Source organism: Melospiza georgiana, chromosome 27, assembly GCF_028018845.1.
Source record: "Melospiza georgiana isolate bMelGeo1 chromosome 27, bMelGeo1.pri, whole genome shotgun sequence".
In the NCBI taxonomy this organism is placed as follows: domain Eukaryota; kingdom Metazoa; phylum Chordata; class Aves; order Passeriformes; family Passerellidae; genus Melospiza; species Melospiza georgiana.
In genome coordinates, this window is record NC_080456.1 from 5,053,802 (window position 1) to 5,069,506 (window position 15,705).

At 63.7% G+C, this 15,705-nt stretch overlaps 1 protein-coding gene across 1 annotated transcript; it reads right to left on the reverse strand.

Moving 5' to 3' along the window:
• Positions 1–3,507: 3,507 nt before the first annotated feature.
• On the reverse strand, positions 3,508–7,053 carry RNF26 (ring finger protein 26). Its single transcript, XM_058041216.1, has one exon. It carries the CDS (start codon positions 6,995–6,997, stop codon positions 5,642–5,644), a length of 1,356 nt encoding a protein of 451 aa, XP_057897199.1. The 5' UTR covers positions 6,998–7,053; the 3' UTR covers positions 3,508–5,641.
• Positions 7,054–15,705: the final 8,652 nt, after the last annotated feature.

Sequence of the window (15,705 nt, forward strand, 5' to 3'; positions counted from 1 at the left end):
CCCCGGGGAGAGCGCATTGTCCGGGGGCAGCCCTCGGTCCCCGAACGGGGCTGGCCGAGCCCCCCGCCCCGCTGTGAAAGCGGTGACCCGCCGCTGGGAAAGGTCGCTATTTTTAGCAGGGGAACCAAGAGCTTCCTCATTCCTTGCCCAAAATAGGTCCCTGAGGGGACCAAGCCGGGGAGGGGGCTCTTGGCCAGCGGCCGAACCCCTTAATGGGCTTGGGACGCTGCCCTGCCCGGCTGCGGGGTGCCAGCTGGGACCAGCTCCTCTCCTGGCCGTGCCCAGCCCAGGAACCCGAACACAGCGGGACAGCCACCCCTGCCCTGCCCCGGATCCCCCACTGCCCCCCATGCGTGCCAGACGGACCCCCAGGACAGAGCTGTGCCCGTCAGGATGGGCAAACCCCTGTCCCTGCCCACCAGGGGCTGCAGAGCTGGCACCAGCCGTGGGGACACCGAGTGCCACCCAGTGCCACCCCTACTCCGGCAATGAGGACCGTGGGCACAGCACTGCAGCCTGCCCGGGCCACCCCCAGCCCATGGGGACCTGGGTGTCCCTTTTGGGGGGCAGGGGGGCTCTGCTGCAGGGGTCGGGGTGCAGCAGAAGTCTCTGTTTGGGTTGGAAATGGATTTTTGTGCAAGCAGAGCCGCTCAGGGGGCAAGCAGCGCCGCAGAGCAGATCGATGGCTGTTCTGGGAGGAGGAAAGGGAATTTTCTGCACGAGGTGGGTGGGGGCTGGTCTCTGTCGCGATGTGGGGGAGCAGGATCAGCACAGGCAGCCTCGGCAGCTCCGGGGCTCTGCTGCCTTTGGGTGCTCTTGGCTGTGTGGGCACTTTGGGATCAGGGGGAGCCCTGTGAGAACGTGAGGGTGTCTGCTGCCGCCTAGGGAGGATGAGGAAAAGGAAAAGGAAAGGGAAAGGGAAAAGGAAAAGGAAAAGGAAAAGGAAAAGGAAAAGGAAAAGGAAAAGGAAAAGGAAAAGGAAAAGGAAAAGGAAAAGGAAAAGGAAAAGCCACGGGAGACTTTGACAAGTTCCTAGTCAGCTCCAGGTGCTTTTGATGAGCTCTGCCAGCTTCCCCCAGTTAGGAGAGCTTGGAGACCCTGCCCCAGCAGAGGCCAGGCCAGGGAGGGGCCAGCATCCCTCAGCCAGGCTGAGAGAGGAGCTGTATAAGAGCCAGGCTGAGTGCTCAGGTGCTGAGTGCAGCTGATAGAGGCAGCAGTTGGGTTGTTTTGTTGTTTATTTTGAGGTTTTTGTGGTTGCTTTGTGGGTTTTTAGGAACAGAAATAAATGTCAGCACCTCCTTTCCGAGCAGCACTCGTGTCCTTGGCACTGCAAGGTCACCTCAGGGGGTCAGCAGGCACCAGAATTAAAGAAATCACTGGATCATGTTTGCGAGCCTACAGCCACACAGGGTGTCAGGGCATGGGAGGGCGGCCTGGTGGCTCCTGGAGGGCTCCTGCTCCACCCAAATTTTGGTTATGGCCCAGGTTCAGAGGCCCCATCACTGCCGAGGGGCAGGGAACACTCCCAGACGTCTCCAGGACTGCTGAGCTGGTAAGGACACCCTTAACCTGGGAATGGCAGGGGAGGGACAATCCTGCTCACGTGGGGGTGGGCTGGGCAAGAAAACGACCCAAAAAAAGGCTCAAAAAAAGGAGAGCAGACACCGGCTCCTTCAGGATGTCCTTGGGATAACCCCACGTCCTGGAGAGGCATCCAGGAGGATGAAGGATCAGACGCATCCCTGTGAGCAGGGGTGGGAGGTGCTGATCCTGCTGCTCGGAGGGGCAGGAGGGTCTCATCTCACCGAGCCCTTGGGCACTCTGCTGTCCCCAGAACCGAGCTCGCTGCCCTGGCCCGGGTGCCCTCGGTGTCCCTGAGGCACGGGGGTCGCTGCTGAGGCCGGGCAGCTGATGATGCTCCCCGTGCTGCCTCACTAATGAGAGCCCAGGCGGGTTCCCGCAGCATCCCAAAGGCTCCCCGCGGTTCTGCCGCTGCTGCTCAGCTGCTCCCTCCCTCCCTGCGGGCCGGGGATCATCGCCGCTCCCGCTGTGCCCATCTGCGCTCCCGGCCGCGCCTCCGCTCCCTCCTGTCCCCGGGCTGTGCCGAGCCGCTCATTGCGGACCGGGAGGTGCAGCTGGGATGACAAAAGGATTTTCCCAGCGCCCGGAGGCTCCTGCTTTCAGCGGGCTGCCAGAGCCGACCGCGCCAGCGCTCCTGAACCGGGGGCACCCGGCAGCATCACCTCCTCCCTCCCTGGGGAAGGGTCTGGGCGCTTTGATGAGCTGAGAGCAGCCTGCTGGGCTGTGTGGGAGCGTCCCAAGCATGTTCAGGAGCAGGGAATACCCCGAGGACTCCAAATTTTCTGTCCTGGAGTGGCCCAGACCCCAACTGCCAGGGCAGGCAGGGCTCAGGGATTTTATCCATTAGCACAGAGCTGGTTGCATTTTCCTCCTGCAATCGCTGACTGCTCGAGCAGAGATGGAGCCAAGCGTGTGCAGGATGGCTCCCGGGGGAGGGCCGTGTCCTGCACATCCTGTCCTCGCTGGGAAAGCTGCGCTGCGGTGGCCCGAGGGGGCCGAGCAGCCTCCCCATCCCCTGCCGGGGCTGCTGGGCAGGGCAGGGCACGTTCCCTGTGCCATCCCCCTGTTGATCCCACCCTCCTGCCCCTTCTGCAGCCTCCCCAGGTGCCCAGGCAGCCTCGGGTCACACCCTAGGGGCAGGAGAAGTGCATCAGTTTGCTTAGTTATCAGGAATGTGCCAGCACTGCCCCGCTCCCTGTGCCTGAGCAGATATCTGCCTCTTCCTGGCCTCCCAGCGGCTCCCATCTCCCCTCTCTTGGTTCCCATCCTGATTGAAATGAGCCACTCTGCCAGGGCAGGGCAAGCCAGGACTCCTGCAGCCTCTGCCCATCAGGGTCCTGAGCCGTTTTTCCAAACAATTTATGAGGATGCTGGGGAAGCAGAGAGTGCTTAAAAGCACAAAGCAGCCTGCCAGGAGCTCAGACCCGAGCCAGGGAGCGGCTCCTCGTGCAGCAAATGCATCAGGGCAACCCTGAGCCTTTCTGCAAGGCAAGACCCAGCCCAGCCTCCATCCCAGGGACAGTCTGAGGCAGCAGAATTGTGCAGGAACAGGAAGGAACATGTCCCAGCACGTTCCTGCCAGCCTGGAACACACTGGGAGCCTCCAGCCCCTCCGCCCTGTCCCCTGGTGTGGTGTATCCACAACCATCTCCTCTCACCTGGGTTGGCAGAGCAGCAGCTGGGGGCTGCCAGCTCTGAGGAGCTGGGTTTGGGTGTGAATTCATCACCTGGGTGCTGGGTTTTCCCTGGCTCCAGGGCATCCCACAGCACTGCGTTTCTGGTGGCAAACACCCCTGAGGCTGCAGGTGATGTCGGCCCTTTGTAGGGAGGGATGGACTTTCCATGGAGCCCAGGGGTGGATCAAGGAGACACAAACACACAATTCCCCAAAAAATCTATTCCCAAGAATGAGGCAGCAGCCAGCTCTTGGTAAAGGAGATTTTAATCTGCTCAGTATCTAGTCCATAGTGCAAAGAGTTAAACTTAAGGCAAAGCCTTCTCTTATAAACAGCAAACAGGCCCTAAACAAACAAGCGTGACTGCTATAATAATAATAATATAAAAAAAAAAGGGGTTAAGGGAACAAACTGCACTTTTGGGGAGGTGTCCTTTCCCCCCCAGCCTGTAACTCATGTAGGGAACGTTGCACCCCCTGATCCACGAGCTGGTCCCAAGGGAATGCTGCTGCCTGTGGAGCACGGCCACAATGCCACTCCTGAGTGGCTCCAGATGGAGCTCCCTGACCCCCCTGCAGGCGCCTGGGACAGGCAGAGCCTGGGCTCACACTCCTCTGGTGAGGGTATGGCTGCTGCCAAGTGTTGGTGGCAGCTGAACGAGGGAGGGGTGTGGGGAGGCACAGGGACAAGAGCTGGAGCAATTGGGAGCTCTGCATCTCCTTGAAGTGGAGTGGAGGCAGCTGAGAGCCCTTCTAACACCCATCAGTGCTCAGGAGCCTGGCTGGGCCAGGAATCCTTCCAGCTCCCAGGAAATGTGGGAGCAACCATGGCTGGCAGGGCCTTTCTGAGCAAAGCCACTCAACAAGAGGATAGCTCCTTGCTAGAGCTCAGCCTTGCAGCTCAGAGGCATCTCCCAGCCCAGCCTGGCCTCTCTGCTGCCTCTGTTTTGGCTTAAGTTGCTAATCAAGAAGGAAAACAGAAGGAGAAGCATGCCAGCTGCCCTCAGGCTCTTGGCTTGCAGTCCAGAGTCAAGGCTCTCTCTGCTCTGGCTCCAGCCAAAATTGGCTGTGGCGTGTGGCTGACCTCGGGCAAGCAGCTGGGAAAGGAAAAGCTTTTAAGTGCAAGGCCCTCCTGCAGCCCAGCGATTTCTGGAATGGTGCTGGTTGCCCAAGCTGGGATGAGCCACCTCGGGATGGGATGGACGCCTTGGATTTCAGGGGACACCTCTGAATGGAAGTAACTACGTTGGCGACAGACAACACGACAAAACAAAGGTACAGCCCCACCCCAATCCCAGCTATCCGTGGTCCTGGTACTGCTCCACACACAGCTGCAGATCCACAGCGGGGATGTGCAGGAACTGTGCCTGGAGCTGGAATGTCTGTGAGCTCCCAAGAGCTTTGGGGTGCTCCCTCTTCTCGTAAAGAGTTCCCCTCTCTAGCCAGCCCAGCCTGGGAAGGAGCCAGCGAGCTCTGGAGTGACCCTCCCTGCTCCATGGCACTCTCAGCCTGCAGCTGTGTGGGGTTTGGAGAGGATTCTCCAGCCTTGGCTCAAAGCTGGGCTGCTGCTGCTGCCAGGGCTGGGAGCACTGCCTGGGGGCCTCTCCTCAGCTCCCCAGGCAGCAGCAGCAGCCCTGCAGGAGGAGCAGTGGTCCCTGCAGCCCCCGTGCAGGTAACCTGCTGTGTGCTTGCTAGTCTTGCATAGGTGATGCGTGGAAGCAGCAGCAGCACTGAGCTCTGCAGGGTCCATCACAGCTCCACGCTGTCCTGGCAAGAGAGGTCCCTCAAAAAGCAAAGCCCTGGGGGGATGAAGTACCCCAAAAGCCCTGTTCTCCAGCTGAGAGCCAGGTTCAGCAAACACTAAACAACTCAAGTGTGCTCCTGGCTCTCCCTGGGCCTTGCAAACAGGGCACTCCGCCCTTTTCCCATGGAGCTCCTCCAGGCCTGGATGCAGCCTGCCAGGTAATTTTCTAGTGAAACCTTGGGAAAAAAAACCCTCCCTTGCCTTGCACCAGCCCCTGTGATTGCCAGGAGGGCACAGCCTGTAACCTTCCATCAGCTTTGGCTAGGAGGGACCAGAGCATTTCTCTGCGCTCTGCTTCGGAACTCAGGCTGCAGGCTCGAGGCAACAGGCCCTGAAACAGCAAAAGTTGTCAACAAAAAACCAGGTAACTCTTCCAGCCCGCTGCAGAGATCAGTATTGTGCTTGCTAGCAAGAGCTACAACCTAGTTAGGCAGCAAATGTGACCAGCAGACACCCCACAGCGTTCTGCCCTTCCAGCACCATCCACAGTTCTTTGGAAGCTGCTCAAGGCAGCCCTGGGAAGTGCAGACAGGGGTGCTCTTGACCTCCTGGGAAAAACAGCCCAAGCCCCTGCTGTGGGCTCACAGGTAGACGTTGAGGGTCTGCAGGATCACCTGGCGGCACAGGGGGCAGTTGCGCTGGTAGATGTCCTGCTGCAGGAGCACCTCCGTGCACTCCTGGCACAGGCACAGGTGCCTGCAGGGCAGCAGCAGGACTGTCTTGGTCTGGTCCTGGCAGATGACACATTTCTTACGCTCCTCCTGCTCCTTCAGCAGCACCCAGGGGTCGTTGTTGGGGTCTCCCTCGGCGCTCCCGGCTGTGGCGTTCGGCCGCTGCTTCCTCGGGGATCTCCACCAGGACGTGCCTGGCTCCTCCCTGGCTGTCTGGGGATGCTGCCCTGCCCCAGCACGGCTCAGAGCAGGCCGTGGCTGCGGCCCCTGCTCGGCATCCAGCTGCTCCTCCAGCCCGGCCAGCAGCTGGCCCAGCGTCACCCTGTCGCCGGCCGGGGCTCTGGGGGCACCCACAGCGCGTCGCTGCTCGCTGCCCCGGTCGCCCGTCCTGCCCCCCTGGCTCCAGTTGGTCACCTGCTGGATCCAGTCCACCAGCCTGCGCCAGGGCTGCGAGGTGACGGCCACTCCCAGGGTGAGCGCGGCCACCTGGTAGAGGCGCCAGACGTCCCTGTGCAGGCGGCGCAGCGAGGGCAGCGCGTGCAGGTGGCCCAGCAGGTACCCCGTCAGCGTCCACAGCAGCCCGGGGTTGAAGGCGAAGGCGCTGACCAGCACGATGAGCAGCAGCAAGCCCAGGCCGTAGACGTTGACGAAGAAGACGCTGATGAAGAGCTCGGTGGCGGAGCAGAGCAGCTCGAAGGCCATCTGGCAGGGCGACCACAGCAGGATGGACACGGCGATGGCGCCGCTGGACACGTGCGCCAGGAAGGCGGCCAGCAGCTCGGCCAGCCTGACCACGGGCCCGGCCAGCGAGTCCCAGAGGGCGGCGAGCAGCGTGAAGAGGTTCTGCGTGCCGATGAGACACACGTTCACCAGGCTGTTGGCCAGGTACATCAGCAGGCTGGAGCCGATGGCCAGCGCCTCGCACAGCTGCCGGCACAGCGCCTGCCCGCAGCCCAGCACGGCGCCCAGCCCGCGCTGCGCCAGCTCCCGGCCCCGCAGCGCCAGGTGCGACGCCAGGTGCGACACCAGGTGCCCGGCCGCCCGCATGCCCTCCATGGCCCCGCAGCAGCCGCGCACCAGCACCAGCGCATCCCAGCACGCCACCGCCGCGGCGGCCGCGGCCGCGGGCAGGCTGGAGGCCGCGGCCAGCAGCCAGAGCAGCGCGGACACCAGCGAGGACACCAGGAAGAAGTTGAGGTCGAGCACCAGCAGCAGCAGGTCGAGCAGCAGGCGCAGCCCGCGGAGCAGCGCGAACAGCACGTCCATGGTCCCCGCGGGGCCGTACGGCGGCTCAGCCGCGGGGCCCCTCCGCCATGGGCGCAGCCATCTTGGCAGCCGCCGCCGTGCGGGGCGCGGCCAATCAGCGCCGGGGGCTCCGCCCGGACTCGCCGCTGATTGGTCGGTTCACAGGATGCGGCGGGGGAGCGGCGGGGGCGTGGCTGCCAGCAGAGGCCACGCCCACTGAGGTGGTTTAAAGGGCCAGTAGCGCCCGTTAGCCCAGAGCGTTCACCGCGAGCCAGATCCGTTTTTGCAGTTTTAACTGCGAAATGAAGACTGTTCATGCAATTCATGATCTCTTTGTGGATCTGCCCGACCATTACACAAAGAGGAAAAGCTCATGGTGCAGGAACACTTTCCAACATCCCGGATTGATCCAAGCCCAGTCTGACCTGGCCTTGGACACTCCCAGGGATGGGGCAGGCACAGCTTCCCTGGGCACCCTGTGCCAGGGCCTGCCCACCCTCACAGGGAGGAATTTCTTCCCAATATCCCACATAGTCCTGCCCCCTGTTAGTGGGAAGCTGTTCCCCCTGGTCCCACCAGTCCCAGGGGAGGGCACAGGGATGCTCAGGAGATGCAGCAGCTCTGCTCTGCAGACAGCCTGGGAGAGCTGGGGGTGTCCAGCTTGCAGAAGGGAAGCAGGAAGAGACCTTGGAGCCCCTTGCAGTGCCTAGAGGAGCTCCAGGAGAGCTGGAGAGGGAGTTTGCACAAGGGATGGGGTTCAGGAGCCAGGACAGAGCAGGCACAGTGCAGGGATGGGCAGGGCTTGGTACCAGCCCCCCACAGCTGGTTCCAAACAGCACAGGGGGATCCCATCAGCCCACAGCGGCCATGCATGAGTGGGGTTTGTGCCAGCCTGAGCCCTGGCACAGGGAAGCTCTGCCCGTGCCAGCAGGATCCCCTGGGCCTGCTGGGGACGGAGTCAGCCCAGGGTCACCTGGCCGAGCAGTTTCCTGCAGGTGGTTTGAACACAAAGCCGTGGCCGTGGCTCACAGCGAGGTTCCAGCCCTGGAGCAGGTCCCGCCCGACCTGCTGGACCCCAGCCAGGGCGTGGGGCTGTCAAACCTTGGCTCTGCCGTGCCCCAGGGGACGGCCCTGCCCTGCTGCCCTGACGGCGATGACAAGCTCAGGAAAGCGCAGCCCTGAAGCCCAAGGCTTTTTAAGGAAGGAGTGCGGGCAGAATGAGCCACGGGGGAGCCACGAGCAGCCCGGGAGGCTCCGGCCAGCGTGGGGCCGAGGGGGGAGGCACCAACCCCGAGCGAGCCCCGGCCGCCTTCCTGCAGGTGGCTCCCCGAGCGGCGCAGGGGCCGGGATGGCACATCCGTGTCTGTCTGTCCGTCCGTGCCCGGGGTCCGTCGCGCTGTCTGGCGCTGCGGCTCCGAGGCAGCGCTGCCGCATCCCCAGGGAGCGCCCGCCAGTGACGGAGTCAGGATGCTTTCAGCATTTATGGTAATGTTTGGGTTTCTCATCGCTTTCCCAAACAGGAGAAGGGGAAGGAGAGCCGAGCCAAGGGCTGGGCGTGCTCCGCTCGTTCCCTGCCCCCTGGCTGTGCACCTGCCTCGCCCTCCCCGCTCCCGCCGTGCCCGGGGCACCCCGGTGGGCTCCCACCAGGGCCGGGGGCTGCAGCGCTCAGGGGATCCGAGGGGCGCAGGGGAGCTCTGCCCGCTCCCGTCCCGGTGGGATGTCCAGACCTGCAGGAGAGAGGCACAGGGGGCTGGGACACCTGGTGACAGCGCAGGCTGGGACAGCGACTCGGCTGGAGCAGAGCGGGGAAACTTTGGATGGAAACCCTTCACGGGGCTCTGCGGGGACACAGAGCTCCCACCGAGGTGCCCGGCAGCCAGGCTGCGGTGGGACCCCTCCTCACAGGGACACAGAGCTGCCACCGAGGTGCCCGGCAGCCAGGCTGGGGTGGGACCCCTCCTCACAAGGACAGTCCCCGGCTGTTGATGCGCTCGCTGGAGGTCTGGGGTGCACTCCCAGCTGTGGAACTGCGGGCAGCACACGTGTGTACCCCCCTTGTGAGTCCCCTCCCCTCCTCATCCTCACTGGCACGGGCTTTGCTGCCGTCGGGGACCCCCCGAGCCCACCCTGAGGGGGCAGAGCCTGGCACGAGTGCGGCTCCCGCAGCCCTGCCCTGGGGCTGGCACCGATCCCTGCCCCGGGGCTGGCACCGATCCCTGTCCCAGGCCTGCTTCATCACGGCTCCATCACCGAGCTGAGCTCACCCCGCATTCCAGAAAATCTGCAGCCAGGGGACGCCTCAGGCCTCACCCAGAGCCCTTCTGGATTAATCTGGAAGCAGAGGGAGGCAGGGAGCGGCTCCAGGGCTGCGGGTGCCAGGGCTGAGGGGTTCCCTGGAGCCTGGGGGGATTCCCCAGCCCCCGTGTCTCGCTCTGCCTCCCTTGGTCCTGGGGCACATCCCAGGGGATTTCTGGAGTGTGGGTCCTGCTGGTGTCACACCAGTGTTCCCAGTGTGCTCCCAGTGCTCCCAGGGTTCCCAGTGTGCTCCCAGCACTCTCAGTGTGTTCCCAGTGTGCTCTCAGTGTTCCCAGTGCACTCCCAGTGCACTCCCAGTGCACTCCCAGTGCGCTCCCAGTGTGTTCCCAGTGTGTTCCCAGTGTGTTCCCAGTGTTCTCCCAGTGTGTTCCCAGTGTTCTCCCAGTGTGCTCCCAGCACTCCCAGTGTTCTCCCAGTGTGCTCCCAGTGCTCCCAGTGTGCTCCCAGTGTGCTCCCAGTGTTCTCCCAGTGTGTTCCCAGTGTGCTCCCAGTGTTCTCCCAGTGTGTTCCCAGTGCTCCCAGTGTTCTCCCAGTGTTCCCAGTGTGCTCCCAGTGTGCTCCCAGCTGCCTGAGCGGCGGGCACCATGCCCAGGGTGCCCTGCCCTGCAGATCTCAGGGCGTGTGGCAGCCCCCAGTGCCCGGGGCGGGCAGCACGGTCCTGCCGGGCCCTGCCTCACCCCGGCTGCCCCCAGGCCGGCCCTGCCCAGCCCTGCCCAGCCCGGGCAGGAACAATGGCTCATTGCGCCGCATCCGCTCCGGAAAATCCCCCGGCCCCGCTCGGGCTGCGCTCCAGCACGCTGTGGCTCGCTCTTCCTCCGGCCTTGGAGGGGCAGCTGAAGGATCCTCCGCACCCTGCGGGCAGGGAACACCCGGGGCTGCTGGGGAGAGCCCTCAGGAAGGAGCTGGAGCTGCAGGGAGGGAGCCCGGCCCTGTCCCCAGCAGCCACAGCTGCCATCACACTGCTCACCCTGAGCGGGACCTCGCCGTGTTCCTGGAGGGCTCTGGATGGGAGCTGGGACATCTATCTCCTCCTGGAGCCCGGCCAGACAGCCCTGGGAAAGACAAGGCCTCTTCCATGGGAAAGTCGTGCAAGAAGGAATTCCTCCCTGGCCAGCCCAGCCCCACGGCTCCCCAGGGCCCTGGTGGGGCTGTGCCCTGCGTGCTGCCCTGTCCCAGTCAGCCCCCAGCTTCCCCCACCCCTCTGCACAGGAAACCTTCCCAAAGGCCTCCAAAGGGATCCCCTGCGAGAGGGGCTCCCCAAAGCTGGGCCTTTGGCCCGGGGCTAATCTCTCTAATTAGAGAGAAATGATCTTTTTTTTTGCTTTCAGATGATCCTAATGAACCATCCCGGGGGAGCCAGAGGAAGAGATCCCTGCAGGCAGGCGCAGGGAGCGATGCTGCGTCCCCATCCCGGCTGCTCCTCCCTTCCTCGGCAGCAGGGAGCCGGGAAAGCCGGGTGAGAGGGAGCACAGGGCAGGGTTGCTCCTCCTGCCCGCTCCCCTGGGCAGCCGAGGCTTGGCAAGGGCTGGATGAGCCTGGAGAGGACCACTTGTTGTGCCCTGGGCAGCCCAGGCCAGACCCCACAGCCCGACCCATCATCTGCCCCATTGTGTGGGCAGTGCCCAGCCCTGGGCCCATCATCTGCCCCATTGTGTGGGCAAATTTCCAGCACTGGGCCCATCATCTGCCCCAGTTTGTGCCCAGCCCTGGACCCATGGTCTGCCCCATTGTGCGAGTGCCCAGCCCTGGACCCACCTCTGCTCCATTGTGTGGGCAGTGCCCACCCATCCCTGTACCCATCTCAGCCCCATTGTGTGGGCAGTGCCCACCCATCCCTGTACCCATCTCAGCCCCATTGTGTGGGCAGTGCCCACCCATCCCTGTACCCATCTCAGCCCCATTGTGTGGGTGAGTGCCCACCCATCCCTGTACCCATCTCAGCCCCATTGTGTGGGTGAGTGCCCACCCATCCCTGGACCCATCTCAGCCCCATTGTGTGGGCAGTGCCCAGCCCCGGGTGGGTGCCCAGCCCTGTCCCGCCGGCGCCAGCACAATGGGGCCATTTTCCGGCCGCCGCTGGGGGAGATGCACTGGGAAGTGCTCCCAAGGCAAAGAACGGGTTATAAATAACTCCTGGCTTCCCCCGGCCGCCCCATCCGAGCCCATCCCCAAATCCTGCCCCTCTCTCCGTGCCTGCAGCGCTCCCAGGCTGGGACACGGACGTGACCAGCCCGGGTGTGAGACGGGGCAGGACGCGGCTGTCACACCCTGTGCCAGGGCTGCACCTGCTCCGTGCCCGGGGCTCCTGCAGCCCCGGGATGTCCGTCCAGTGACAGCCCTGGGAGGAGCAGAGCGCTCCTTCTCCCCGTGCCTTCCTTGGCACGGCTCTCAGCTGGATAAGGTTCTGCCGGGCGTGCTCCAGCTGTCCTTGTCCATCCACCCTGCACGCAGCTCCAGGGCAGGGAGGGAGGGAGCTGCGTGCAGGGAGGGACACGTTCCCCCTGGTCCCACCAGTCCCAGGGGAGGGCACGGGGATGCTCAGGAGATGCAGCAGCTCTGCTTTGCAGACAGCCTGGGAGAGCTGGGGGTGTCCAGCTTGGGCAAGAGAAGCAGGAGGAGACCTTGGAGCCCCTTGCAGTGCCTAGAGGAGCTCCAGGAGAGCTGGAGAGGGAGTTTGCACAAGGGATGGAGTGATGGGATGGGGCTCAGGAGCCAGGACACAGCCTTCCCTGCCACCCCTGTGAGCCACAAACCACAGCCCTGGAGCCCCGGGGTGCTGCCTGTGTCCTCTGCCAGTGGCAGCACCGTCCCCAGGGCAGGATTTGGAGCTCTGTGCACTGGCCTGGCTGACCCTTGCCAGCCCAGCTCCTTCTTGGGGCTTTGCCACCGCTCTGCATCCGCTGGGCCCCGGCCACCCCCGCACAGCTGCTCCAAAAGCCGCTCTCCTTTGTGACAGACATCCAGATGTCACCTTCCTTTCCCCCCCCTTCCCCACCCCACCTTCCTTCCCCCCTTCCGCTCCTGTCCTTCCTCTCTCCACCCTCCCGGCTCCTCCAGGCTCCCCTCCAGCCCCTCCTGAACAAAGGCCCCGTAGCCATGGTTAATAATCCCCTCAGAAAGGCCCTGCACAAGAGAGAGGAAGGAGAGAGGAGACACAAAGGAGCCGCCGGGAGCCAAGCCCAGGAGGAAGGGGCTGGAAGGAGGCGTTTTCCTCCAGCTGAGGAGGACACACAACTCCAAGAGGGCTCTGAGGTGAACACAGACAGGGCAGGGGTACCCCAAAGTGACCTCAGGGAGCAGAGAACCAAAGGCTGGGCAGCCCAGGAGGGTTCCTGTACTCACCCCAGAGTGCAAAGCGCTGTGTAAGCCCCAGAGCCCCCCAAAAGGCAGCAGCAGGGACTGGCAGGAGGTGCCCCGAGGGCGAGAGGAGCAGCTGGAGCTGCTGGGTGGTGTGGGAACACTCAGAGCTGGCCTGAATCCCATCCCTTCCCCGGGGACAGGGCCCCTGGCGGCTCTGAGGGTGTTGTGTGAGGAGGTGCAGGCCTGGCTGGACACAGCCAGAGGCTTCCACTCTGCACAGCTGCCCTGCATCCACCCCAGAGACCTGCAGGCATCTGGGACAGCCCCCAGCCCATGGGTGCCAGAGTGAGCTCATGGGCACCAGAGCCCCCAACCCATGGGCACCAGAACCAGCCCCCAGCCCATTGGCACCAGGGCCAGCTCATGGGCACCAGGGCCAGCTCATGGGCACCAGAGCTGGGCCAGCCCCCAGGCCAAGGGCACTGCTGAGAGTTCTCTGGGGCAGCTGGCACAGAGCACCCCAAGCACCCCCCAGAGCCCACCCCAGCCCCTCTGGGCTTGGCTGCAGGGCTCAGGGAAGGCACAGGGCCCCCGTCCCACCTGGGACACACGAGCTGCAGGTCAGGACAGGCACAGGCACAGCCCACGCTGGGCCAGCTCCCTCTGGCAGCGTCCCAAAGCCCCCACAGCAGCAGGGATCTGTCTGGGAGGGCAGGAGAAGGTGGTGGAAGAGCTGCGGTGTGTGTGGGATGCACAGCCCCAGCCTGGCCCTGTGCTGGCCACCTCTCCCCTCTGGCTGCAGAGATCCAGGCCCAGCAGCAGCCAGAGGAGGGAGGCAAATGCAATCGCACGCTCGGAGATCATTGCCGAAACCTGCGATGCTCAGATAAGGCCGGGAAATCAGCCCTGCCCTGGGCAGGGTCCTGTGCATCCCACATTCCCAGCAGCTGTGCCAGGGCCTGGCAAAGCCTCGCCTCTGCCAGGGGCAGAACTGCCTGCCTGGGCACGGCCTCATGCGAGGGGTGGCAGGAGGGATGGAGGGGGAGAGTGCTGGGAGCTGTGGGGGCACCAAAATCCCCGCAGTGCCAGGGAGTGGGAGCTGCGGGAGCTGTGGGAGCTGCTGTGTGCCTCGGGTGGGGCCAGAGCTCTGCTCCCGGGCTCTGTGCATGGCACTGCCACACGGGAGCCTCCTGCACGGTGTGTGTGCGCCGCTGGGAGCGGGGACTGCAGCCAAATCCATTAAGGCAGCAGATAAACAAGGAGGCATGAGATCAGGCAGCAGGGAGGGGAGCGGAGGTGGCCAGCCTGCCACGCTCCCCACGCAGCGTCCCCGAGCCCGCCGGGTGCCACACACAGCGTGGCAGGCTGATTTCGTGCCATCTGTGCATGCCTTGGTTTCCAATCCTGCCCCTCTTCCCCGGAATTATTCATTTATTAGGGGGGAAAAGCTCGAGTTTCCTTCAAAGTGGAAAGGACTTTCCACTTTCTGGAGGCAGAGCAGGGGGCTCCCTGCCTGCTTTGGGTGGCACGCTCCCCAGCCTGTTGTCCCCAGGGAGTGGCAGTGCCCTTTCCAGCTGCTGGGAATTTTCTGCAGAGGTTTTCTTAGCAACGTTCTGCTTTATTTTTAACGCGGAATAAAAGTTATACCCAGAACAAAATGCACCAGGGGCGTGTCGGCCGAGCTCTCCCGCTTTGTTTGTTTGACTTTGGTGGATGATTTCCCGTGGGCCTCCTTCCTTCATTTGAGGGGTGGCATTTCAGGGGTGTTTTGTGCCAAGTGGAAAATCCCTTTCCCTGCTCCAAGGAGAGCAGAGCCCGAGGCTCCTCCGGTGCTGCATCCTGCCCTTTGGAGGGAGGAAGAGAGTCAGAACACTGTCAGGGAGTCCCTGAGCTTGGGGCACACACTCAGGGTGGATTTCCCCACCACAAACAGGGAGCTCCTGCCATGAGGAGCGACAGCATCCCAAAACTGAGGCTGTGAGGTGGGAGAGCAGCTCCTGAGCATCCTGTGGATGACGGCACAGCTGCCTTGCACTTGTTCTTCCCAGCAAAGGGAGGAGGCCTCCCCTGTCCAGCAGCAGCTCGAGGGCTCTCAGCCTTATCGCTGCCCAGCATTGCCATTTTAAGCAACTGATCTCCTGGGGGAAAAAACTTAATCATTTCCGATGAATCACTGAGTGTGTTTGGCTGGGAAAGCCTTGGCGGGGGGGCGTGCTGGTCAGCCATGCAGAGGAGGAGGAGGAGGAGGGCATGGGAAGGGCCGCTGCATGGCACCAGGGGCCAGCACAGGGGGCTCAGGGCAGTGGGAGAGGTGTCTGGGCATTCCCAGGAGGAATTCTGTGCCTCGGGAGAACCTGCAGCCCAGCTGTGCCTCAAGGGAACCTGCAGCCCAGCTCTGGAGAGGCTCAGGGAAATTCCCAGGAGGAATTCTGTGCCTCAAGGGAACCTGCAGCCCAGCTGTGCCTCAAGGGAACCTGCAGCCCAGCCCCGGAGAGGCTCAGGGAGGGTCGGACGGATGCAGCCCCTGCTGCAGGGGGACAGGGATGCTGCAGGGACAGCACATGGAGGAGAGAAAAGGATGTGCAAAAGTTTTCAGAGCGTCCGGGCTGGGAGCGGGAGGAGGGCACAGTCACTGCCCTGGGTCTGTCCCCATGTGTGAGGAATCTGAATGAGCGAGTTTTGGCTGTCCTGTGAATGGCGAAGAGAAACGGCCTTGAGGGTGAAGAAAATCTTTGTGCTCCAATAGCCAGCCCTCTGGCTCTGATTGACCCGGGGAAACTGAGGCACGGGGCCAGGCTGTGACAGCCCAGGGGCGCCGGGGCCGGGCGCGCTGTGTCGCTGCCTGCGGGCAACTCGCAGCACCTGGCGGGGTTTGTTGTGCTCCTCCCGCTCTGCCGCAGGGGCCGGGCTGGGTGATTACCCCCGGATAATGGGAGCCTTGTGCAGCTCGGCGAGTCCCCCGCCCCCGGGCCGGCCCCAGGCCAGGCTGCTGCCCCGGCCGCGGCGGGAGCAGCCTCTGCACAGCCGCCCCATTCAGCAGCAGCTGCGCGGGGGCTCGGATGGCTGCGGTGCCCGGGGGCCCCGCCTCGGGGACAGCGCGGGGCTCCCGGCGG

Excerpts from the sequence above, each read along its gene's own strand:
- RNF26 (XM_058041216.1), bottom strand. The coding sequence starts at position 6,997 with ATGGACGTGCTGTTCGCGCTGCTCCGCGGGCTGCGCCTGCTGCTCGAC.